Consider the following 27,574-nt stretch of genomic DNA (forward strand, 5'->3'; position numbering starts at 1 on the left):
TGGGATTAATTGAGAAGGTGAGAGCTAATTGGTTATTCCCTCCATTCACAGGTGAGAGATGTGGGTGGGTTTTCGTTTTTCATTTGTAGATCAACTACTTTTGACGTTTACATGTGGTATATGATTGGAAACCTCAGTGGTGTATGTTTGTCTGCGCTGTCGCTGATGATTCGCCAGCAAGTGATGAAACCGGTCCGGCAGTTGAGGGGGTGTGTTGCATTGTGATTCTCATGTATGTAGTATTTGTGAATATCTTTACAGCTGAAGAGGAACTCTGAAGGGTTTGAAACAGCAAAGGGCTTACCTTGTGTAGCCTTACATGATTGCTTTATGTAGCCTTCTTTGGCTTGAATAGCATGGGAGTATATATATATATATATATATATATATATATATATATATAATTTTTTTTCTCGAGATTTTGGGCTACCACCCATTGCTAATACACACATATATATGTATTTAGCGATGGGTGGTAGCCCAAAATCTCGAAAAAATTTTTTTTCTCAAAACATGAAAATTCCCACTCACTTTCGGGCCACATGCAGGCAACCCCAAAAGCTGCACAGAAAATTTAGTGGGGTGAGTCCCAAAATTGTGGGAGTAGTACTGCCTGCTTGTTTAACTTCAAGTGACAGACTGGCAATGAGCTCAGACCTGGCGTGGGGGAATTGTGAGCCGATGAGGCTACATTTAATTTCCTCCTATGAAGGGTTGGTGATCATTGTGAGAAACAGATCCGGAAGGCCAAACTTTCTCATATAGGTCATTGCGTCCTTGGTACGCTCGTGCATGCACCTTGGTCCTCCAGTAAATGTAGCCGGCAGGACAACACGTTGGCCCACTTGCGTAAGATCACCATCTGCAGCCAGCAGTGAGTCTCTCAGTTCTTGGTACGAGTCGGCTCTCAATGTCATTTGCTCCCTCCTTATATATTGCAGCCGCTCCGTCTCTATGTTGCAGCATGAACTGTTGAAACAGTCATCTGGCTTTCAGAAGATAGTTGCCTGAAAGTAATAGGCATTAGATGGTAACAGTAGAATTGCCATTGCCTGATCTTTTGTAAAATGTAGCTGTCACGGCCAAACAGAAACAGTAGGGGTACTGTAAGCAGTCATATGACCTGTACAGCTCATTGATACGCTTCAGTCCACCATCCCGTTGCCTCACAAGAATGTCTGTTGTTAAATGGTTAATTTAGCATGAGAATGGTGATCTCATTGCAGCAATGACCATTGAAATGTTTGGTGTGCTGTTTTTGGGGTTTTGTCCTCGTTGATGACAATAGAGTCTTGTGTGCCACTCTGTTGAAGATCCATGGCTGTCTTCAGGTTTTTGACATGACTGTTGTGCTCGTGCAGCATCTGCTTCAGGATGTCCACAATGGGCAGCTGCAGTCCACTTACAATCGCCGCCCTTGTGGTGACTTCCACCTCGTGGCTCTTAATGCAGTAGATCTGGAGAAATTGGTGCTTTTTTTTCCCAGGAGGGGAACCAGAGTGCCTTACCTCTGGCATATTTGTCCTTGAATGCGGTATTAAGGGTTCCATTCCAGGAAAATGACACCTGACAGCCAACACTTGTCATTTGGAAGCAGAAATTGTATTTCCTGATGTTGTCCAGGAAATGGTTTGACATGGAAGCTGACTCATCAAGTATTGCTTGCAAAAATGGAGGAAGAGGTGGTAAATCAGGCACTACGTCCTGTCCTTTACTGCAACATTGAGAAGGTGTCTCAGCAGGGAACTGCAGAGCACCACACTATTCACACAGATTGTGCTTATGCTCATTCCACAGTGCTTTGGCATCACTTGGCTCACAGGCTGCCACAATGAGAGGAAACAATTGTCTGAGCTTGGAGAGAGCCGGTTGCAGCTGCTTCCAAGAGGGCCTGATGTTTTTCTTTCTTCTTCACAAGAATTAGGAAAACCACACATTAGATTTGCAGCAGCATTACTTCTTTTGTTACTGGCCTCTCTGTGAGCTCAGTGTATCTGGCTTGTGCTTCCAATCTGAAACTTGAACCTTGTCTGGCCTCTCTGTGAGCTTCAGTGTCTCTGGCCTGTTCTTTGTCTGGCCTCTCTGTGAGCTTCAGTGTCTCTGGCCTCTCTGTGAGCTTCAGTGTCTCTGGCCCGTTATTTGTCTGGCCTCTCTGCAAGCTTCAGTGTCTCTGGCCTGTTCTTTGTTTGGCCTCTCTGTGAGCTTCAGTGTCTCTGGCCCGTTCTTTGTCTGGCCTCTCTGTGAGCTTCAGTGTCTCTGGCCTGTTCTTTGTCTGGCCTCTCTGCAAGCTTCAGTGTCTCTGGCCTCTCTGTGAGCTTCAGTGTCTCTGGCCCGTTATTTGTCTGGCCTCTCTGCAAGCTTCAGTGTCTCTGGCCTGTTCTTTGTTTGGCCTCTCTGTGAGCTTCAGTGTCTCTGGCCTGTTCTTTGTCTGGCCTCTCTGCAAGCTTCAGTGTCTCTGGCCTCTCTGTGAGCTTCAGTGTCTCTGGCCCGTTATTTGTCTGGCCTCTCTGTGAGCTTCAATGTCTTTGGCCTGTTCTTTGTTTGGCCTCTCTGTGAGCTTCAGTGTCTCTGGCCTGTTCTTTGTCTGGCCAATCTGCAAGCTTCAGTGTCTCTGGCCTCTCTGTGAGCTTCAGTGTCTCTGGCCCGTTATTTGTCTGGCCTCTCTGCAAGCTTCAGTGTCTCTGGCCTCTCTGTGAGCTTCAGTGTCTCTGGCCCGTTATTTGTCTGGCCTCTCTGTGAGCTTCAATGTCTTTGGCCTGTTCTTTATTTGGCCTCTCTGTGAGCTTCAGTGTCTCTGGCCTGTTCTTTGTCTGGCCTCTCTGCGAGCTTCAGTGTCTCTGGCATGTTCTTTGTCTGGCCTCTCTGTGAGCTTCAGTGTCTTTGGCCTCTCTGTGAGCTTCAGTGTCTCTGGCCCGTTATTTGTCTGGCCTCTCTGCAAGCTTCAGTGTCTCTGGCCTCTCTGTGAGCTTCAGTGTCTCTGGCCCGTTATTTGTCTGGCCTCTCTGTGAGCTTCAATGTCTTTGGCCTGTTCTTTATTTGGCCTCTCTGTGAGCTTCAGTGTCTCTGGCCTGTTCTTTGTCTGGCCTCTCTGCGAGCTTCAGTGTCTCTGGCCTGTTCTTTGTCTGGCCTCTCTGTGAGCTTCAGTGTCTTTGGCCTGTTCTTTGTCTGGCCTCTCTGCAAGCTTCTGTGTCTCTGGCCCGTTCTTTGTCTGGCCTCTCTGCGAGCTTCAGTGTCTCTGGCCCGTTCTTTGTCTGGCCTCTCTGTGAGCTTCAGTGTCTCTGGCCTGTTATTTGTCTGGCCTCTCTGTGAGCTTCAGTGTCTTTGGCCTGTTCTTTGTTTGGCCTCTCTGTGAGCTTCAGTGTCTCTGGCCCGTTCTTTGTTTGGCCTCTCTGCAAGCTTCAGTGTCTCTGGCCTGTTATTTGTCTGGCCTCTTTGTGAGCTTCAGTGTCTCTGGCCCGTTCTTTGTTTGGCCTCTTTGTGAGCTTCAGTGTCTCTGGCCCGTTCTTTGTCTGGCCTCTCTGTGAGCTTCAGTGTCTTTGGCCTGTTATTTGTCTGGCCTCTCTGTGAGCTTCAGTGTCTTTGGCCTGTTCTTTGTCTGGCCTCTCTGTGAGCTTCTGTGTCTCTGGCCTGTTGTTCCTCTCTGAACTCATCACTCATTTTTTCTGTGAGATTCGGTGTTTCTTTACTTGTTCTTGTGTCCTGTCAGCATCATCCCATCTCTTCCTTTGTTTCTTTTGAGCATCAGAGTTTCCTCTCGATAGGGACAATTTTTCTTTGTGTTTTTTTTTTCTCGGCATTTTTAACCCTTGAGTTTCGTGTTGCAGCTTCGAGTATTCAAAAGCAAACAGTCATTGCACAAACAGTGAATGCCAAACCATGAACCAATAAATTCCACATTCCTGTGCCGCCTTCAGTCGAACATCAGCCATGGACAGCCGGTTCGTGAAGGACTTGGACAAAACCACCCCCCCCCCCAAAAAAAAAAAAACTTACTGCAGCTGACCTCACCAGAAGGTGGGTAGAATGTTTCTTCTATACATAGTCAATGGCGAATCTGTGAATGTGAGCGAAAAATTGCGGCATTCAACAGGTGGAAACCGAGAATCTAAATTTTCATGAAGAAATTGTTGAAGCCACGAATGTGTTCACATGCCGAGTCGGAGCAGTTTTGTACGGGCGGAAAAATCGAAATTACAATTGCATTGAGATATTACCGAACCAGCGAATGTTTGCATATGTGACGCGGTAAATGGAGAAACTGCCAATTCTAAACCCGTGAATGCAGTTTACATGCCAAGAGAGAGAGAGAGCAGCTTTGCATGGGTGGAAACTCGAAAACCATAATTGTATTGAGAAATTTATGAAACCTCCCAACCACCTAAGGACACCCGCTAGAACCCCAAAAGGTTCCACAGAAAATTTGGCAGGGCTAGCCCCAAAACTGAGGAAGTAGTTTGGGGACAGACACACAGACAGACAGACAGACAGACAAGCAAACAAAGACAGTCAGTCCTGCGTGCACGTGCACGCATGCACACACTTCTTATTGACGAATAATTACTTCTCTTTAAATTTATTTGTTGAAAAAAAAAAACATTTATCAAAAACTCACCAATCTTTCCTTCTTCTTCCAATTTCGTCAAATGCTGATGGACATTGATAATTGCTAATCTCACAAGGTTGGTTGGAATGTCCTGCAAATCAAAAAGAACACCAAAACAAACCATATACAGTACAGGCAATGCAAGACAAAAAAAAAATGTACTGAAAAACGTTTGTAGGAAATTAATAAGGATTTGTCTGTGATTGCAGCTTCATTAGTTGAACGTATAACACAATGGCACGAGAGGTTGGGATGTCGGACAATACCACAAACACAGTGAGTGTGTGGGATTTCTCAGGACCGAAAGACATATTCCAACATTGATTTTTTTTTTTTTTTAATGGCGTGAAGTGAAAATATCTCCAGGTCTAATTATGTTCTTCTCAAATCGCCTCTTTGACCGAACTCAGATGACTGATTTGTAGTCATCATGAGTATTTTGTTTGCCAGTAATCACTGTGGTCGCAACTCCTGCAGCATGGTTTGCTATAGCAGCACAACACGTTGGTCCAGACCGAGTACCTGAGAACCATTAGGCATTGTTTGCGATAAAGTTTGCCTTTTTTTTAACCTTTCATTCAATAATGTTTACTCGTATAAGGGAGCAAGTCTCATGTGGATGCCAGTGATTGATCTCTCGGATCAATTCGTCCACCTTTTGATCGCATTTCCTCCATCAAAGGTTCCACAACCCTATGTAGGTGCTGCATACCGCTAACCTTTCAGCATTGCTCTGATAAGATTTGTCAAAGCAGGTCGATCACATGTTCGTATACAATAAGCAACTGTGAGTCAATCACATGCATATATATATACTATATAGTATGCAAAAATTGTAATGTGAATACTGATGGGAAGAAGAAAGCAATTGCTCATGGAGTACCAGGACACGAAATGACAAGACTGAGAAAGCAATTGATTGAACTGAAAATCTTACTGTGTATACAATGCTGACAAGATCGCTCGGTGTGTATGAATGACTTGGTTCAGCCTGCATGGCTGACAGCAGCTGCATCTCCCTTTGTTCTCGGTGAGTTATGTAGTTCTTGAGCCACCCAACGGCATTTCTCACCACAGGCCCATGACCTACATAAAAGTACATTTTGAATTATCGCCGTTTCGAAAGAGTAATCTTATCGGCAATCAATAAAAATTACCCCCGTGTGGGGGTGACGGTCATCTCTATAATACCACAAGTTCTCAATGTTCAGTTATGACCGAAGACGACTGCGCAGTTCCACTGCGCAGCTCGAACTGCACGGTTTGGTTAAAGATGACTCGGCATTTTGGTGCGCGCGCGCACGAAATTATATTTTGAAAATAAATGCCGACGTTTACATTTCGGGTTTTGAAACTTTTGCACCTTCGGCGGAATGTGTTTTATATTTATATTTCATTTCTCCTTCCTTCCTTCCTTCTTTGCGAATCGCATCGGCGTTTTTGCCCATCTTCCAGATCACGTGACGATCAAACGGGAAGGCAATTCAAAAATCTGTCCGGTTAGATACAAGATAATATGTTTTACTATCACAATCAATAAACAGTTGCCGAATATCTTGTAGAATGGCAGACTAAATAGGTTTTGAAAATGGCGATTTTTTATAACTTGCGTGACCTCGTGACCTCGACCCTGACCTTGAACCCGGACAAAAGTTATATCGTTGTGCAACACTCATCGACCTCTACCCACATACTAAGTTTCATCAAGATCGAAAAGAAAAATTGTTGACTGACGGACGGACGGACGGACATTTGGTCCGGCTTTATTAGGTCATCTCGGTCGAGATGACCTATAAACGAATTTGAACAAACCCCCCTGTCTAGCAACATCCCGAATTTAGAATGGCAAGAAAATGTTATTGCTTCCACATAACACTTTCAGGAAGAGTTTCTGATTAATATTTCCTCTTAATCACCTCTTTTACTGCACAAATTAAGGCAGAGCTTAACACTTAGACTTGATCATTCATATTAAAGCACAGGTCTTGAACACATCTCCCTCAGTGTGCACCTTCCCTCGCCCTTCCTTTCCCACAGCCACCTGGAATCCATGACGTTTCTACCTAATAAGATCAGGAGGTTGCAAGCTGGCATTGACACGACCTCTGCAGTAGACTGGGATGACATCATAAAAAGATGCAAAGACCAATCCACTACATTACAGTCTGGAAGGGCTACTTCCAACTGTAAACAAGACAAAGGAATGCATAACTAGAACATCACTCGGTAGAGCGAATACCTCCACCAGGATGAACAGTTTACGTTCTGTATCCCACGGATAGGCCAGAACCGGATCTGCATCCGGACCCTAACCAAAAAAACCCCAAAAAAATCTCATCGGCTTGTTCTTGTCATCTAACTCATCCACCTCGTTTTGTCATAACTCGCCCACAACTCTGAAATATCATGCTGTATATAGTTTTTGGCCCCATTTCTCAAAGGTGAAGAATCACTTTGAAATCAAAAAAATTCTCGGAGCCGGATCTTCACCAATTTTGATTCAATTCCATCCCGTCACACACCCAACCTGTCCACCAAATTTTGTCCGAATCCGTCCATAACTTTTTGAGAAATGTTTCATGTTGTTTTTAGCCGTATCTCTCAATGGTGAAGAATCACTTTAAAAATTCTAGTCTCGGGATCTTCACCAAAATCTAATCATTCCATCCCCGTCACACACCCAACCTCTCCACCAAATTTATTTCAAATCTGTCCACTTTTGAGAAATCCTGTTCACAGACAGACAGACAGACAGGGGTTAAGACATAACCTCTGTCCACCTTCGGTGGTGGAGGTAATCACTGGTTGGTTCTCCTCCTCTCATGACGAGATGTCTATTGTGGAATTTGTCTTGGACGAGACACCTAACTCTCCTCCTCCTCCTCCTCCTCCTCCTCCTCCTCCTCGTCGTCCAATAATTAATGGAAGCTCTGAACCACATATTCCGACATTAATTTAGCAACTAAAAACTGTATACTGCCATTATGCTTGGGTATGGTTGGGTTGTATGAGCATGTGTGCATTGCATGTCTATATCTATTTGAAACAATTGTGGTTTTAGAGAACAGTTATAGTACTGGTGCTGATTCTCAGAAGGGGCCGAAAATGAAAGTTTACTGCACCCCCCTGACAACATCGGTTTTATGTGTTTTTCTTGTTTATTGATCTATAAGGTGATGATTTTAAAACATTACCCCTTCTAAAAAGTGTCCATTCGAAGTTTTTGGGGGCATTTTTGATACCAGGTATACCGCTTTACCGCTAAAATAGTTTTTTTGTGCTCGGGATGGGTGTGCATATTACATTGCAGTTAGGTTTGCTCAGAGTGCACATAGACACATTAAATACAAATCCAGGTGTTTGATTTTGTTTTAGGAGATATTTTCGATAGAAATTGTGCGAAAATAATGTAAAGATTGTGTGAAAATGATAAAAAAGTGTGAAAATGGTAAAAAAAATTGTGCAAAAATTATCAAAATTTTGTTTAAATTATGATAAAACACGATGTTTTGTCACTAACATCATAAACTATTATAGAAATTCGCATTCTAGTATATTTCTTGATGTTAACTGTTGCAAATAGTGTCTGGTGCTTATTCAGTGTGAATTGCATTCGCATTAGATTAACACTGGGAGCATGGGGGGGGGGGGTGATACCCTCCCCACACTTCTAAGGTTTTTCATACGTCATTTCTAAACGGTTCAATAAGTCAACATACAATTTTTAATAGCTGTGGACAGAAACATGCCAGTGTAAACTTTTTCCATTTGTGTGTGGGGGGGGGGGGCTACCATAATTAAATAATTGCCCCTACCACGGGGGGGGGGGGTACCACCCCTCTATGTGAAATTGTGAATTCTATACTAACAGAGTGAATTAGACCATTATTTTATATCCAAGGTACTCACCAATAGAACAAAAAAATAGCCAAAAATATATCTATTAAAGGTAAAAAAATATATAGTAATGCCTAGTAGGCCTTGTTGACAGATCATACTCAAACAGAAATCTGACGTTAGTCCGACTGCAATGATGCTTTTTATATGGCATCTCCCAGCTCTTTCTCGTTATTTCTCAGTGACTAGTTATTCACTGTGCTCCTTTTCTCTTTCAGCATTCCTTCCAACTGTGGGTCTATACAGTTCTTTCCGCGACTCGCAAATGACTGAATGATGACTGCCAAAGCCCAACCTGTAGCTGAAGCTGTGATGAAGTTTGGCCATGCACCAGAAGGAAAGCGACTAAGAGTTTCGATAAACTGGGACAAATGCCTTTGCCATGGATTTTCATCCAGCGTTGGAAAACTGGAGAAATTCACACAGACATCATGGCAGAAATTCTGCCAAGCTGCTACACGTCGGCAAGATGGTACATACGATCTATTTAAAGATTACATTGATGGTGAGGAGCCTCTGCCAAAGGATGTAACACAGCCGGTGAAGCACCACAACTGCTATGCTTCGTATGTCCTGGAGAAATCAATCAATCGACTAGAGAGGACCAGAGAGGAGACTGTCAGCGATATTTCTGTCGATACTGAACCTCCCCAGCGAACTACAAGATCTACAACGCCCGCATGCTTGTGGGAAAGATGCGCAATCTGTCAAGAGGCAAAGCGACTGGTTACCAACCGCCGAAAGCATGAGGTGCTTCATTCATCCATGAGGCGCTTGACCCTTATTTGTGCCATGAAAACTATCACAAAAGCTGCCGAGATTTGCAAGGATGAACGGGGTACTCATGGAACTGCGTGGGGGTGCGAGAGGAGCAGCTCACCCAATAGTTGGGGACAATTTGATCCACCGATCATGCAGGAGCAGTTACACGCACAAGCGCACCCTCCTGTCTCTGCAGAAGTCCTCAACAGAAGACCAGGAAAGAGATCAGCATGACCGAGCTTTTGATGTGATTGCCGATGAGGTAAATGCAAGAGTCATTCATGGGATGGAGGTGTTGCAGATGAGTGACTTGCTGCAGCAGTACATCCAGGTGTTGGGAGACTTCGGTACCCAACAACCAGACTATCGAAGTGAAAAACTAAAGAAGCGTCTGAGGAAGGAATTTTCCAACACAATTTCTTTTTGGCACCCTAGGTTCCGACGCGGGTGTGAAGTTGTTTTCTGTGATGTTCCGCCCGGATTAATCTTAGACGCTAGAATGGCTGCAAGCAGCAAGCTGGACGATGACAAGATTGAAGACAACATGCAACTGTCAGATGATATGGAACGGCAAGACGGAAATGAACTATACCATGCTGCACTTCTGGTGAAAACGGCGATCATGCAGGTAGAAGATATGACATGGCCTCCATCCCCTGAACATATCTCAAGTGCAGCCGCTGAAGCTGCAGTTCCACCATGCCTCTTCAACCTTCTTGCCTGGATTGCAACTGGCGATGCTTCACTCACATATGAGGCAGCCGTCTCCCTGGATGTACCAGCAAACGTTCCTAAAGCTTTGAAGGCCCACATCCTCTCTATCGCCCAGGACATCATCTACATAACAAGAAAAGGCCGTATTCGTACTCCCAAGCACGTATCCCTCGCAGTCAGCGTACATCACAAAACCGGCTCAATGCAACTCGTGTCTACACTGAACCGATTCGGACACTGCATTTCGAAAAGTAAGCTCCAAGAAGTGGAGACGGCCCTTGCCGAACACCACCTCCAGCAGCAACGCGTCAATGTAGTACCAGGCAACATAGCACCCAACGTCCCAGTAACCTTTGTCTGGGATAACAACGACATCCGAGAAGAAACAGCCACCGGGAAAGGAACCACACACTGTACAAATGGGATTGTTGTTCAGGCCGCAGTCTCAGGATGCCGGCCGAAGATGCACGAGGCCCGATCTACACCCAAGGGGCGGAGACGGTCTGTGCAAGAGAAACCCAGACATCTGCTTGAATACCGGTATGTAGTGCCATAGATTAATTACTATCTAGATGGGAAAGTGCGCAGTCCCCACATGTTAAAAAGTGTGGTCGCTCTCCTCCTCCTCTCCTCAACACGGTCTCTTAATCCGTATTTTCACTTAAACCGTAGAAAATTTGCCGGCCCCACCGATACGGATTAACCGGAGTTTACTGTATATGAAAATATGTATTTGAGGGAACGTCGCTGGCGAGGGCGGGAACATAGTTTACATGCTAGTGGCTAGTTTACGATCTGACCCGAAGCTCATCTGACCTCGGCTGCAGACTGGGCTGGTCATGTATAGTGATATGGCAAATTAAAAGACTCGTTCAATGTTCCATGCGCAAATGCGGCATATAAACATATTTGGCAATAACATTATTTCAAATGCATTATTCATTTGCTATTAAGGGACATCAGTTTGCGGACGTCTTCACATCTTCCCATCTAAAAATTTTGCAAATGTGTCACTTGTGCAATATATAAAAGCGTGTATACACAAACAATATGTATAACATAATGCATGGTAGTTAGTGGTGGGGGTTTCGTTGCAGGTCAAGGAAGCGCGTGGGCCCTGCGCGTGTGGATGAAGCAGCTGCACTTCTCACATCTCTGGACCCATTGGTGAGGAAAGAAGCCCGCAGAAAGGACCAAGTATGGCAGCTGGCGAGACTTTCATCTGGTTTGACTCTGCCCACAGCCGATGACTTGCAGGAGATGCCTGGATGGTCTGGTTTCAACGCAGAAGCACGCAAGGATGCTGATGTAACCGAACCCCACAGCATAGGCTACTTGCCCGTCATTGACTCCTCACCAACCAAACTTGATGTTGTATGTACACTACTGATGAGATCGGTTGAGACAACAGAAGAGATACAGAAGCAGGGGGGGGGGGGGAAGCCACCAGTGATTATAGTAACGGATCAAGCAGTCTATGCCAAGGCTCTTGAAATTTGTTCTTCCTCTACAGATGCTGCACTCCAGCGGGTGGTCTTACGGATGGGAGCCTTCCATATTATTCTCAACTTCCTTGGGGTTGTTGGCCGTCGCTTTGCAAGTGCAGGACTTCGGGATATTCTCATAGAGGCCGATGTTCTTGCATCGGGATCAGTAGATGCGGTACTTCAAGGGCGACACTACAACCGAGGGCTGAGAGTGCACAAGCTGGTAGCAGAAGCCCTGGAGCGTCTGAAATGGGAAGCTTTTCTTGACTGGAATGAAAAACAAGCCAACCCTGTCAATCTGAATGAGCTGGATTCCATCCTTGAAGATCTTCGTACTGAGGTCAGCGCAACTACTCTCAAAGCTGTACTAGAGTCAGAGCCTTTTAAGGTTACCGTCGAGAGGTACGAACAGTTTTGCCAATTCCTTCGTCCGAATGGCCAGTTCTGGATTTCTTTTCTACACATGGTGGGTCTGATTTTACAATTGGTGAGATCAACACGAGAGGCCAACTGGAGGCTTCATATGGAATCCCTTCTTGAATTGCTGCCATGGTTCTTTGCGTATGACAGAACAAACTATTCCAGGTACCTCTCAGTTTATCTGCTTGATATGCTAAGACTTCCAACCACTCACCCTGCTGCACATGAACAATTGATTGCTGGTGACTTCGCTGTGCAGCGCTCGAAGGGCAACAAGTTTGGTCTCATTCCATAAGACCAGGCCATTGAAGTGACCATCAACAGAGATACCAAGACCAGGGGTGGCATCATTGGCATGAGCTTGAATCCTGCGGCAGTATTCAAGTGGATGATCCTCCGCGCCGACCGTGCTGAGTACACTCGACACTGTGAGGAGCTGTCAGGTTCAACCTCCACAGATGAGCTGGCATACAAAGGCGCCGGGAAGAAGCGAGTGAAAGATGATGAGGCCGCGGTGCAGAGTACCACGGCATGTATTGAGAACTGGATAAACCCTTTCCAATCTGACGAGTAGCTGTCCCATTTGGCTTCTGGACACGTGGAAACCGAAGATGTAAAGCGAGACCTTTTGGATACTCGTCAAAGAGGCGTAGGATCACTGAGGACATTTTCAGCAGACAGATTAGGGAAAGATGGAACCAAAGACTTCTACGCTACTCGACCACAACTGCAGCTGAAGACGTTCGCATCCATGAAGAAGAAGAGACTGGGGCATGACACATCGTACGCCAGCGTCCTGAAGTCAACAAGAGGCATGTTTGGCCGTCTCCTTGTGATTGGTCAAAGCCGTGAACTATCTATGGAGAAGCTTCTGAGTTACCCACTTGGACCGCTCCCACTCTCAATCGCCATGCCAGATGGAAGTCCAGTGAAGACAGTCAAGGCTAAATTGCTCAGAGCACTAGAAGACAATGTGCAACCGCTGACAAGTATCCCCCCGGATGCTACCTGGGTGCTTGACGCAATGGCCATCATCCATTCAGCAAAAACGGCACCAAACATGACATACTCACAACTGGCCTCTTCACTCTTCAACACCATCACATCTGGTTATCCAGCTGGTGCACGCAAAGACTGGGTAGTTGACACATACCCTGATAAATCCATTAAGATCGCGGAGCGCAACCTGACAAGCGATGCTGGTATGGAGAGCCTCGAAACCAAGATCCGCACAGGAACACAGAAGATTGACTAGCAGCTGAACAAGTCTCTGATGAGTGGATCCTTCAAATGTGCCCTGACAGAATTCCTCCTGAATGAGTGGTCCAAGCCAGAGTATGCTGCGCAGCTGGGCCAACAAGCACTGTTCGTGACAGTTGGAGAGAGGTGCTTCAGGTTGAAGGCCAATGACCAACTAACAGAAGTCCTGAAGGCAGAACTGGCTGAACTGAGATGCACACACGAAGAGGCAGACACCAGGCTTTTGCTTCACGCAGCCCATGCAGCTGATCACGGTGCTCCTGCTGTGATCATCAAGTCCCCAGACAGTGATGTTGCAGTCATTGCCCTTTCAGTCTGCCATCGTATTAGCTCGCAGCTCATCTTTCGCACCGGCACACAACAGCGGACCCGCTACCTTGATCTTACAGCTATGGCACATACCCTGGGACGTGATATCTGCTCTGCTCTCCCAGGTTTCCATGCCTTCAGTGGCTGTGACTCGACCAGTGCCTTCACTGGGCGCGGAAAGCTGTCAGGACTCAAACTTCTAAAGATCGAAAATGAATTTAGAGCCACTATGAACAGCATTGGGCAGTCCTTCAGTCTGTCAGTAGCAAAACTCGCCAGAGGAGAAGAGGCCATCTGCGCCCTGTGTGGGAAGAAGCAGCACAGTAGAGTCAACGAACTGAGGCATGAGATGTTTGGCGCGCATACCACAGACCCATGCAGACTTCCGCCCTGTCAAAATGCAGCCAAGTTCCACCTACATCGTGCCAATTACCAGGCTGCCATTTGGAGAAGATGTCTCGAGAACTGCCCACATGTACCCACTCCACATGGTCATGGCTGGGATGTAGCCGGGAACGAGATCACCATCAAATGGTTAGATGTTTCTCCTGCCCCGACATCTGCCATGGAATGTGTTAGCTGCCGGTGTCTGCGTTGTGCTGACCGGAGGTGGTCCTGCAGACAGAATCAACTAAGTTGCACCAGAGCATGCAGATGCAAGCCTTGACCAGTGCGGGAATTCCAAAGAAACTATCGTTGATGCACTGGAATCCGACGATGAGACAGATGACGAATAGGACATTGAACAATTTATATGAATCCAGTTTTTCTTATCAGGTAAGTAAGATTTTGCTTAGTCTGTCTTTTAACCTTATTTTACACGAGGTCTGAAATGACATGGGAACGTGCTAGAAACCTGAAACTTGGCCAGTTGCTACTGCCACATGCTTATTTTATAAAAATGAACTCATTTTAATTTTTGCCTCAACAATGAGCTAATTCTGACGTCAAGAATAATTAATTTTGGCGAAATTCCGTGTTTTTAGTCGGTCAGTTTTAGAGTAAGAACCCCCCCCCCCTTAGACAAATTGCTCCCAAACTTGGGACACGTTTTTAGAAATGACATAGGATAAACGTCACCAAGTTTCAGTCATACCTCTAACCGTCGCGACGGTATAGACAGAAGTCAAATATGCCCCCCCCCCCCCGTGTAAAATAGGGTTAATATGTGTATTATTCAGTAATAAACATGTTTTTCAGGGTTTCGATAAACGTCCATGCAGGTTTAGTAAAGTTACAATGCCTCAGCACAATACAAAATGCTTCCTGAAGCCAACAATATTGTCCGATACGAATGCTACAATACTCAATACTGCAAAAAATGTCAGGTTTTGCCAAAACGTATCACTATATGAAATGGCTTGCAATGGGTCATTTGGACACTTTTTGAGAGGGGTAATGTTTTGAAATCAGATGTCTATAAACGATATAACATGAAAAAAAACCATCAAACCTATGTTGGCAGGGGGGTGCCGCACAACTCAAAATTTTGTAATCAGCCCCAGGATAATTATGGTTAAAATAGTTTTCCAGATCTCTAGACATGTTTACAAATCTGCAACATTGCCTGGCATCCTGTTCTGCTCACTCTCTGTCAATGACATACAAGCCCATATCTATGGAAGGTTATCCAGGCACACGGAGGAGAGCTCGTGATGACATCTCATCCACTCTACCTGGGAACAGATTGAAGCATGTCCCAAGGCAGCATTTTGGATTTGAATATTTTCTTAGTTTAAGGTGCTGTCACACCTTGACGTTTTAGCCAGCAATGGCAACGCATAAAAATGCATGTAAAACGTTGGCGTACGCTGAAGTTTTGAGTTTTTTTTTTAAAGTTTTGGTCGTATTCATAACGTGTTGGTCGTATGCATAACATATTAGTAACGGGCACAGAACGTTTCGTTGTCTTATAGATAACTTATACCAACGAATGCTTGGCCTGTTGTCGGCGTTCACAACCTATGCCCAACGATAGTTTAACTTAGGCATAGCGCGCTGCACGTATCGCCGACAAACTCGTGGCGTTCTCTGTTAAAAACCTGCCACACACCGATTTAAATCATAACCGCCTGAAAATTGGAAGTGTCAACATCGCAGTCACACCTTGATGATTTAACCAGCGTTTGCCGACCTATGAAAAATGTGTGTAAAACGCTGGCACACGTCGAATACGGAATGGGTAAGTTCTGTTTACGTTCGGAGCACGCTGAAAACGAGGAAGTACGCTGTCATATTCCGTGGTACGTCTAGTACGTCGTGAAATTTCAAGCATGCTGAAAATTTTACGACGTACTCGACGTATGGCTCACAAGTTACGCATTCACTGGCATAAGTTCTCTGCACGCTCCGCGATCGTTGACACACGTTACTTGTAAGTTACTCATAAGTCGAAACACATCGAGGTAATGTTTAGCATACCCGAAACTTAATTTTGAACCTATGAGTAGCGTGCTTTGAACCTATGTGTAACGTATCTCAAACACACATTGTCGTATGTAGACAAATTTGATTGACGTCTTCCGGACGACCACAGAACTTACTGAACGTGTTTCTAACTTACATCTACCGTATAGTGGCGTATTGCCAGCGTTTAGGGGGATTGGTATATACAAATGGGCTTCACAAGAGGAACCTGTCAGTGTTCCAGACTCCATGTTGAGTAGATGTCAATGTCAGTAGTAGTACTAGTAGTAGTAGGTGAGCGTGTCAGTAGTAGTAGTAGTAGTAGTAGTAGGTGAGCGTGTCAGTAGTAGTAGTAGGTGAGCGTGTCAGTCGTAGTAGTCATAGTAGTAGGTGAGCGTGTCAGTAGTAGTAGTCATAGTAGTAGGTGAGCGTGTCAGTAGTAGTAGTCATAGTAGTAGGTGAGCGTGTCAGTAGTAGTAGTCATAGTAGTAGGTGAGCGTGTCAGTAGTGGTAGTAGTAGGTGAGCGTGTCAGTGGTAGTAGTAGTAGTAGTAGTAGTAGTAGTAGTAGTGGGTGAGCGTGTCAGTAATAGTAGTAGTAGTAGTAGTAGTAGTAGTAGGTGAGTGTGTCAGTCGTAGTAGGTGAGCGTGTCAGTAGTAGTAGGTGAGCATGATGGGGAGGGTTTGGGTGATGATGGATCCTCGTTGCGTCCACGAATAGGAGACTACTTTGCACCATTGTTCGATGTTCTTTTCAGCTAATTTTTTTTTCTCATTCCCACGATGAACTATTTTTTTTGTTTCAGTTTTAAAAGTATTCAAAACGACTTTGACAAATGCATAATGTACTAGTAATGAACACAGAATGCTTCGATAACTTATCGATAAGTTATACCAACGATTGATTTGCGTGTTTTAGGCATCCACAACCTATGCCCAACGATAGTCTAGCATATGCATAGCGTGGCAGCGTATCATCGACGATTACGTGAGGTTTCTATTCATAGGCTGCAACTTCACTTTTAATAAATGCCTGTCACTCGCCTGTTGTTTTTGGATGCTGGTGCTCGGCAATTAAAATCGTTTCCATTGAACGAGTTAAATCGCTTCCACAGGACTATTGAAATGATTTAATAATAATGCTTGGTTATCCTTGGACCCACTCTGGCGAGCAGCTCGTTGAACATCGCTGGGGGCATTCGCAGGAAGTTGATGAAGGATGCATGGTCCTCGTTCCGGAGTTCCACCATGAGCTGGTCATATATGCGTCATGGCGTAGCCTCCCGATCCATGGTCTCACCCAGTTCCTTCTCCTCCGTTCACGTCTTCTTCTCCCGGCTCTATTGGCACGCAACTGGTACAGTGTCAACTCGATGAGGTCATGTTGATGTTCGAGGACAGGGGTAGGTATCCTATAGTCTCAGCGTTGCCGTATCCTCCATCTCTCGGAATGACATGGACATGTACTCACCACGAAGTCTTAAAAGAAGTCGGGTTCCTCCTGCGAAGCCCCTTTTTATATACTAATTCCCGTAATCGCTGCCAATACGCCATTATATGGTATCTGTAAGTTAGAAACGCGTTCATTAAGTTCTGTTGTCGTCCTGAAGACGTCAAATATGTCTACGTCTTTTTCAAGTAGCGTGTTGCGAAGTGTGAACAACGTTCATGTAGCGTGCTTACAAAACGTTACTCATAGGTTAGAAATAAGTTTCGGGTACGCTAAACATTACCTCGACGTGTTTCGACTCATGAGTAACTTACAAGTAACGTGTGTCAACGATCGCATAACGTGCCTACAACTTATGGCCAGCGTAGCGGAACGTGTGAGTCATACGTCGTAAAATTTCAAGCATGCTAAAATTTGAGGTCAACCCAAAAGTACAGCGTTTAAAGCCAGCGTACTACGACTTATGGCAGTGTTTTTCAGCGTGCTCTTAACGTATACAAAACGTACCCATAACGTATTCGACGTGTGCCAGCGTTTTCGACAAATTTTTCATAAATCGGCATATGCTGGCTAAATCATCAAGGTGTGACAGCGGCTTTACATCAAGGATCAAAAAACCTTCACACAACCATTTGCTTTGCATCAAAACACGAGAATCTCTCATTAGTTGATGTATATATGCTTTACAGTATTCTGCTATACTGTACTAAGCAACATTACAACAGTAAGGAACATCAGCCTACTGGACAGGAATGAACAAAAAGTCTCAGACAGGGCAAAGACCTAGTACCTGATAACCTATCCCACCCGGTAACCTAATATCAACGAATTACCTATTGTGAGGTAAAAATTCTCATGCAGCGCGGACATACATCACCTGATAAGCAAGGAGGAGATCATATCTGTTTATATTACATGTACTTGTTCAAGATAAAAGACTGTAATAATCTTCTGAAGACTATCCAAGCTATGGTACAGGGAGGTAGATGTGCAGATAATTCAGGGATATATCAATTCGTACAACCCAGACTGCATGAATTCTGAAAATTACAAGAATGACCATCTGGATCATCAGCTAGGAACATGATCCACTGATCTTGTTTTGGGAACCAGAAATACAGCCATCAAAAGTCTTGACTCTTCATGCTCAGAACCTCTCCAAATGGTGGGTGCACAACTGTCGTTGTGTCCAAAGGTCACCCAATGAAAGAGAAACAAATAGAAATGGAGAGCGAGTTAGAAAAGAACATAGAGAATGGAGTAAATTCAACACCTTCACCTCCACCGACTCTTCCACATCCAGACTTCTTTTTTGTTTCTTCCCTTTGCAGGAGCGAGGCTCATTGGAACTGAGCAAGGCATAACGGACAGCGGCACAAATCTCAAGGGTATGCCACAATAGGCCACAATAAGGAAAAGAGAAGAGAGCGAAGAGTAAACCCTGGCACGAGCAAGTAAGGCGGTTGGGTTAGGAAAGGTTAATGTGGGTAATAAAGATCATGAGTCAGAATTGTGGATGAAATGAGGTGGCGGTGCACCACTTGGATGATGAAGCCGTGCAGGAATGGGTGAGACTTTCAGCAATGAGATTACTTCTACAATTAAAATCATAAGAATATCAAAGAAAACTTTATTCAGTGCAAGAGCAACTGAGACAAAAAAAAAGGATTCATAAATCTTTTTTTTTTTTTTTTTTTTTACAAATATGGTACCCAAATTACTGGTGATTGCTATTTCAAGAAAAGGCAATCACTGTTGATTCGTGTAAACGTAATCGACAATCAGGCCAGGTATGGGAGCATGCGCCGGAGTAGCACATCGCTGCGTCCACTTTCCACCGGGCATCCGTCTAGCCATCCACCAGTCATGCATAGCTCATCTCCATCTCGTTGAGATGCCGATAAACCTGCAACAACCATGGGGAAGGTGGTCGGCCCGTTGGCCTCCTCCACTCACGAGGCTCCCTCGCTGAGAGAATCTGGTGAGCAGGATCAGCGTCAGGAAAACGAGCCACATGTCCATGCAGCTACAGCTGATCACGGACTATACAGGTAACAAATGTCATCTGAGTCTCTCTCAGCAATGGCTCGTTGGACACAATGGGATCGCCAAGGATTCTCTGAAGAAACCTGGTACCAAAGGTGAGAAGTCTCCATCTCAGACCCTTGGTCAGAGTCCAAGTCTCATATCCATAGAGCAAGACTGGAAGCACCAAGGACATAAAGACTTGGACCTTTGTCCTCCTACATAGGTACGAAAGCACCACACCCCATGCATGATCGAGTGAATCCATGATGCCCCAGGCCTGAACCAGACATATATTGACCTCTAGCTCAACATACGGAGGCATGAATATCACTGCCTCGGGAAGTGAATATCTGTCGTTTTTGGCCCTCAACATCCTTGGTACAAACGGGAAGACACAAGACAGCAGCATCCAAGATGTCAATGAAAGCATGGATCTTAGTTTTGACCCAGGAAACTCATAATCCCAGTGGCTCAGACTCCTCGTTCAGCGCCTGAAGGCCATCAGGAGATCAAGCGTCTCCGCAAAGATGACTGCTTCATCTGCAAAATCAAGGTCAGACATCTTGACATGCCCAAATGATGCACCGCAGCTGGATCTCTCCAACATCCTCCCCATAATCCAGTCCATACAAGCGCTGAAAAGTGTGGGGGCTAGTACACACCCCTGATGAACTCCAGTAACAACTAGAAATAAGTCAGAGATGGAATCACACCTCACAGCACTTCCAGTACCAGAGTATAGTTCAGAAATCAGATTGATCAGTTTTGGTGGCACCCCAAAAAGACGAAGAATCCTCCAGAGGGCATTCTGATTCACTGAATCGAACGCTTTGCAGAGATCAACATAAGCTGCAAGCAGCCCCTGCCGAAACTCTCGTCTGCATTCGGTGAGGACCCGAAGAGCAAGGAATTGGTCAATCGTTGACCTCTTTGGTGTAAAGCCTGACTGCTCTGGGCACTGGTGCTCAAGCAGATGGTGGCGAACACGATCAAGAATTATAATCCAAGCAAAGACCTTGCCCGGCACTGAGAGCAGCGTCACCTCTCGGTAGTTGTTGCAGTCCTCGTGTTCACCCTTCCCTTTCCAAAGAGGGAGAAGGCCCCTCTTCCAGTTGGAATGATGCATGTGTTCCAAACAGAGCAGAGAACTGCATGAAATAACACAAGTGTAGCATTTCCACCAGCCTTGAGAAGTTCAGCATGGATGCCACCAGTCTCAGGAGCTTTACCCCCTTTCAACTGATTCACCGCAGCCGTTTCCAAAAACGAGGGTGGTTCACAGTTGATTGGAGAGTCAGCAACAGGAATAGTTACACCCCTGAATAGGGAGAGTAAGCAGGGCGAGAATCACTTGAGCACAGGTGATGCTCTACCCATTCACAGATTCCTCACACATAGGCCTCCTTGTCCATCCTCGGCACACACATAGTTTTACGGCCTCAGCTCCCTGAATAGCTCAGTTCTGCCAGTCAATGGAATCCAGTGACTCTTGTGAGACAAAGATCCTCTTTGCCTGATGGTGAGTTCCAAGACATCCACTGGCGACATCAAGGATGGTAGTCTTGAAGGCACTCGACAACTATTCAGGATTCCCCCAAACACCCAGACCTCCCAAATCCCCACTCATCCTATTCGCAAACTCTTCTGCGCCCTCTTATCCCTGAGCTTGCCAACATCCAGCATAGGCCACAATAATTAGGATATGGACTGACGTCTCTGGGAATCCACAAAAAGCCTGTTGTCGTTATTGAGGATTTGATCACTCCAATAGACCTTGCAGTTCTGGAGGTTCCTCCAGCAACCATCAACGAACACATGGTCAATCTCCTTTGTCACACCACCAGCATTGGAATACCAAGTCCAGCGATGAGCCTGTGTGCGCTGAAACCATGAACCAGCCACCCCAAATGCATGACTTCTTGTAAAGTCAAAGAACTTTTGCTATTCTGGTTCACATTTCCAGACCCATAAGGACCAACACAGGTTTCATAATGATCCCTATCAGTGCCAATCGATGTAATAAAATCCCCCGAGACGAGAACAGTATCCTGCCTGAGGCACTGATCAACCACAGAATCGAGCAGGGCATCGAATGCCTCCTTCACAGTGAGATCTCTCGCCTCAGTCGGAGCATTAAAGAGACCAGGGAAATGACACCCAAAGAGTGATAAATCCTCAGTCTCAGAGCAACCAGACCAGTAGAAGGTGTAACCACCCATGATGATCTCACCAATATCCGTCTCCAAACCTCAGAGAGTGCTGTGATCCTGATGTTCGAACGCTGTTGCTCAGATGATAGCAGAGACAGGTGATCATCCTCTCTTAGAATGAGGACATTTCAGGCACCCACTCGAAGGGACCGCCTCAGGTTAACCTGAGGAGACGGCCGTCTGGTGGACGACACCTCAGCACCACCCTGACACACACACCACTGCAACCCCTCCCTGGAAGGTTATCCCGTGCCTTTCCTCCAATCATGAAAGAATGGGGGTCCCTAAGGCTTTGCCCCAAATTCCATCATCAGTTGAGCTGCCCCATGAACGGAAACTGCACAGGAGTTACTCCCACGGAGTGTGTTTTCAGTTTTCTTTGCGTTTTGCCAAATGAAGTATTTAACGGTGGCCGGAGTACAAATCCTGCCACCAACCTCCTAGAAAAAGGTAACCAAACTGCAGGAATACATCTGCAGACAGAGGTGGGCACCAGATATGGATGGTTCACAAGGAGCTAACCCTGCCATTTGACAGGTTTCGTTTTTAATCCTGCTGGGTGACCATATCTTTACGCCCTCCTCACCAGGAAACCTGGTGGGGGAGACGATTTAGTCACCGACAACTCGACCATGAAACAGTTTAGTACAGGTTTACATGATACCCGTCACAAGTCACAGGATCTGATCTGGCCTGACCCGACAATAATGACTGCTAATAAAGGGTGAAAATTGAGGTTTCATTTGCTTGCCCTCTTTCTGTGTCCAAGTAAACACAATCCATTTCACAAGTCATCAAATGTAATCTGCAAAAGGAGAGCTGGGAAGTTGATATACCTGGGTAAATAAGAGAAGGAACGAGATTCATTATTGCTTTTAGCGAGTTCATGTAGTCACGAAGGTTCTCGAACACCGCTGTGGTTTCACCAAGCACACAATCTCCTGAGAACACAGCTCCTTCCTCCTCGAGCAGCAAAGCCATATGATCATCGGTGTGTCCTGGTGTATGCAGCACTCTATGAGAAGTGGGGTGCAGAAAACAAACAAGGTTTTGAGCCAGTAATTGTGGGGAAAAGTTTATTAACCTCCTCCATCGAAGATGGATGGAGGTTACTGTTTTCACCCCTTTCTGTTTGTTTGTTTGTTTGTTTGTGAACAGTATTACGGAAAAACTCCTCGACGGATTTCGACGAAACTTGGTGGGGGGTTAGGTCTGGTCCAAGGATCATGCCATTAGATTTTGGACTTGGTCCAAAATCCAATATAGCCGTTATGGCGGGCAATTTGAAAAATATTAGAATTTTTTTTTTTTGCATTTCTACATGTTTTAAGTGATTTCCAACCCCCCACCCCAAAAAAAATTGTTAGAGAAAAAAAATTTTGCAACTTTTTTTTCCAACAAAATTTCGATTTCTTGTTTTTTTCATTTCTACATGTTATAAGTGATTTCCAACAAAAAACATGCCAAAATTATAATTGCAGCTGATTTTGAAACTTCAGGTGGATATACCCACGTAAAATCAATTTCTGTCTCAAGGAATCTAGTTATGACCAATGAATTGAGTATGTAAAAGGGAAAGTTGCAAACTATAACTCTGAGCACTGTTGACGTCAAATTGAATGAATAGGATATCAGGTTCACTTGAATGACCTAGCAGTATTGGCGGCGGAGGTTTTGCACTCTACCGAGTGCTCCCTTTCTAGTTATCATAGTAATTGGGTAAAAAGGTGAAATCATTGAATGTAAAAAGTATGCAGCCTCCAAACATGTCAATCTTCCAGATATCAAGAGTAAGCCATTGAAGTTTTTTGCATGGATGTTGCCAGAAGCATGTAAAACGAGACGAGCACTCGGTAGAGTGCGTACCTCCGCCACACAATGCCCGATCGACGAGAACATATTGGGCCCGAGACATTTTTGAAATATCATGTTCTACATACATATATATATATATATATATATATATATATATATATATATATATATATATATATATATTGTTTTTGGCCCCGTCTCTCAATGGTGAAGAATCACTTAAAAAATGTTCAGATCTTCACCAAAATCGAATCAATTCTTCGTTGTCACACACCCAACATGTCCACCAAGTTTCGTCCGGCTCCGTCAACTTTTTGAGATATCGTGCTGTATATCGGTTTAGCCCTCTCTCTCTCTCTCTCAATGGAAAAGAATCATTTTATTTCCAGTAGTCGGATCCGGATCTGGATCTTCACAAAAATCTAATCATTTAATCCTTGTCACACACCCAACCTGCCCACAAAATTTCATCTGAATCCGTCAAAACTTTTTGAGATATCCTGCACACAAACAAACAGACGGGTTTAACCTCCTTCCACCTCTTGTGTCGGAGGTAATTAGGATATGATATCGATTGATAACTGACTTTCAATAAACTAGGTCATAGTATGGGAGTTTAGACTGACTAGGCCAGATGAAAATCTCAGATATCAACTACAAGTCTATAACGCTTGCTTTGATATTGTCGTGTCCATGCTGATTAAGACCAATGCTGGACGGATGGACCAAACTGGCTTTTACCTCCCCCGGTGTGCGTTCGAACAATGGCAGCTTTGCATGTGCGGTAATCACAAGAAGCACACGAGGCTCTTAACTCTTAAAACCATAGGGTTTATTTTCCAAACCAAATAACAGGGGATGTTGGTCGTGACGGTGGAGATGGCGGGTTGAGGTGGGGAAGAAAGGGGGAAAACGGAATCGATAAATAATTATATACAATGACAATAAAACCTATGGCGCCATACACCAGAGTTGTTCACATAAGGGGAAAGGGAACGAGAACCGGGTGGGCCTTAGCTCTGCTGGTGGATGAGGAAGCAGCAGGTCCACGGGTTGGAGAGACGAACAGGCGATGAAACACCCAGGCAGGGCGACGAAGACACACGAGCAAGAACCAGAGACGACTAAGCAGGCACAGGGCAAAGGCAGGAACACGAGAAGGCAGGCACCACTGACAGAGCAACCGTTTCCCTCCACACGATCTCCTTCTCTCTTTTTGGAGCAATCTCGACTCTCCTCAGGGATGACTCCAACCCTCCTGGCTCTTGCGAGCTCCCGCGAAAGGCCCCAAAACTCTTCCCCTTCGGAAGGTGATGAAAAGCTCCTCGCCTCACTCTCTGGACAGCACCACCCCTTTTAAAGCCCATCCTCTCTCTTTGCTTCGGCCTCATCTCAGCACCTCATTCGGTGGGACATACAAGAGGTTATACGCACGATTCCTTACCTTAAACACTTACTATTTACTACAATCCACCACCCTCCATAAGGTTCACATTTAAACAGACAATTCTTAAGCTACGTTTCCCTACTTAATCATATTGAGATGGGCTAACTACTTGTACATGGACCGTACCACTCTATACATTTCTATCTGTACTAAGGTAATCTCTACCCCACTCCTGCAAACGAAACAATATCACGGTAACCTGGACACACTGGAATAGTGGCACAGTATGTGGTCCCAAATTGTTGTAAAACATTCTTGCAATAAGCTGTTATATTAACCAGTGGATCTGGGTTGTTAAATCCACAAGTTAAAGGGGGGTAGTGGTAACAAACATGAATAACTTTGCAAAGACATGTCCGATTTCAACACTGAGGCATCATTGAATTCCTATTGAAATACTCAATAAGAATATCATCACGTGCTCAGGAATTGTGACCACCCACGAGGTGGAGTCAGCCAATCACACCCAAAAAGGTGGCAGCCAACTCCGAATCATGCAGCCAGTTTCGGCCTGGATCTCGAGTGGTTAGAGAAAATAGGCATTTTAACCAAATAGTAATGGAACCGGACTTGTGCCACAATGTTTGTGAGAGAAATAACCGATCTTTATTTAATATTGTTGCTACCATGGGTACTGAGACACCAGCTTGTCACTCAGGGGGATTAATCCCCGGTTGTCCTCGGTAGAGCCGGACCTAGGGCCACCGCTCACAATTAACGTTGTGGTACGGTGGGTTGTTTTAGGACCACGGACATCACCCAGTTAACCACGAGTTCCAGTGTCCACCTTGTAATTATTCCGTTTAACTCGAGGTCACGTGGTTACCTGAGCGGGGAGCGCGCCCTCGGCAAAGCACCAATATTATCTCGATTAGATTTTAATTGGGGCGGCCGAGCGTTTTAACCGCTGGTGCGTGTCGACTATTTTGGTCAAATCTGTGGTAATTACCTCCCAGTCTATCTCGGTTCGAACAATGCAAGACCAATGGGAGGAAAGGACAAACACGGACAGGTTGGAAATTGACAAATAATATATTAATAATAAAATAAATAAATAAAAAGAACTTTTTATTTGCTGAGGTACATAAATGAATTAATTTCAAAGCAAAATCAATCAAAATGCCAGGAAAGAGACAAAGAGCAGATGCTTCTCGGGGATCGACTTACTTAGAGCTAAACACAGACAAGGGTACCCAGCAGATCATTCAGGGGGAGGGGAGGGGAAAGAATCGTCCGGCTCACCAGAAAGTCGTCCGTGAAGCGAAAACGTCTTGAAATGTGTGCGTACGTGTCATGTCTGTCGCCAGCACCCAGCCCCGCCGTGCACCCTCTCGCAAACAGCCTTGAACGCCAGTCAACGTCTGGAGGGCACCGGGATTGTCCGTCGCGGGTTTAGACCATGGTGTTGTTGGTCACCGACCCGTGCCTCACTTGTTGGCGGCGTTGCTCACACCCACACCACACGCTCGCTTGCCCAAGCACTGGGAAGGACGAATTGTCTCGTTGTTGGTGTTGGTCAGACACCCACTTCTTGCTCGCTTCTCAAGCTTAGTTCTCGTTCTCTTCTCCCTCCCTGGCTTTGTTTCGCCCTGCTTTCTTCTCACCTTTCTCACCATTTGCTTTTTCCTCTCTCCTTTCGCTTTTCTCTCTCGCTTTTTTCCTCAGAACGGACCTCCCTTCATTTTTATATCCGCGGGCCGTCTCCGCGGGTGCAGCCCGCCCCAAGCTCACCCCGCCCCACTGGCGCACGGCCACCACGACGACCCATGCGCTCCCAAAAAAGGCGGGCGTTGGAGCCCACGAAAGACTGCTGCTGAGGAAGAACGGGGGGTGGGCTTCAGAGCTCGTGAAAGAAATGTGTATAAACATGTATGTCGTAAAGAAAAAAACTTCCCATAAGAGAGGGGATCTATTCTTTACCCTTCTCAACGCATCACATTTAAGATCCCATTCGACATGGGGACGGGGCTAATGTGAACATGCATTTCAGGAAATAACTGTCTGAGGACCAGGATGTGTGGATACATTCATCAGACCGGATTCTGAAATCCATAACAATATTTATTCAAATTACCCAAATGACCTTAAACCTAGCCTGCATACAAAGGCAACAGTTCACAAAATGCATCTGCCCAATCTCAGTTCTGAAACTCGGGAAGCAGTCTTGGTAAGCAGGCACATTCAGCAGATGTTGTATCAAGCATATGATGATAGACCTGATGGTGTAGTGAGTAGTGGAGGTGTTTCAAATCGAATTTACAATGAAGACAATTGTGAAGCAGAGGATGGAGCTGGATCAGAAGAAGATGCAAGTTCAGTGGAGCACAATGGTGCTGAGAAACAGTATTTTTTGTTCGGCAATCTCTGTGTAACGTGTGCTAGATTAAGCATGAGTCACATTTGCTCTACGGCTAGGATACGGCGGCCGTACCCCCCCCCCTGAATTGACAGAAATGTGCGGCGGCCACAGAGTTTCTGAGGTGGCCTCAGGGTGGCCCTACGCCGTATGGCTATCTTTTACAGGCCATAGGTGTCTCCGTGGAATTATAGCGTGGAGTTATAACTTTTTTCATTTCTAGATTGGCCGTAGCAATTAGACAAGCCGTAGCCATGACATAGATGTGTTCCACGTCGACCGTATGTAGGGCGTACGGTGGGCTTGCGTTATTCGTGCGTTTTCCTTAGGCTCTTATCAATGAAAAATGAATTTTGCCAACCCTCAAAAAATTACGGCGGCCGCACTATTTCCACGTTCGCCTTAGGGCCCC

The 27,574-nt window shown here is 45.4% G+C and overlaps 1 protein-coding gene across 4 annotated transcripts in view; it reads right to left on the reverse strand.

Moving 5' to 3' along the window:
* Positions 1–27,574, reverse strand: part of LACTB2 (lactamase beta 2) — a 57,023-nt gene that overhangs the window by 635 nt on the left and 28,814 nt on the right. For 3 of the 4 annotated variants that reach the window (XM_085896290.1, XM_085896289.1, XM_085896291.1), the window contains exons 5-8: positions 22,381–22,559; positions 5,541–5,689; positions 4,613–4,694; positions 3,994–4,054 (exon numbers count right to left, since the gene is read on the reverse strand). In XM_085896290.1, coding sequence (XP_085752416.1) covers positions 4,005–4,054; positions 4,613–4,694; positions 5,541–5,689; positions 22,381–22,559 — 460 coding nt within the window. In that variant the 3' untranslated portion in view covers positions 3,994–4,004. The remainder of the gene's footprint in view (positions 1–3,993; positions 4,055–4,612; positions 4,695–5,540; positions 5,690–22,380; positions 22,560–27,574) is intronic. The other variant, XM_085896292.1, reaches the window with a different exon arrangement.

The sequence above is a fragment of the Eptatretus burgeri genome, chromosome 9 (genome assembly GCF_056783735.1).
Source record: "Eptatretus burgeri isolate ZD-2024b chromosome 9, Ebu_testis_v1, whole genome shotgun sequence".
Classification (NCBI taxonomy): domain Eukaryota; kingdom Metazoa; phylum Chordata; class Myxini; order Myxiniformes; family Myxinidae; genus Eptatretus; species Eptatretus burgeri.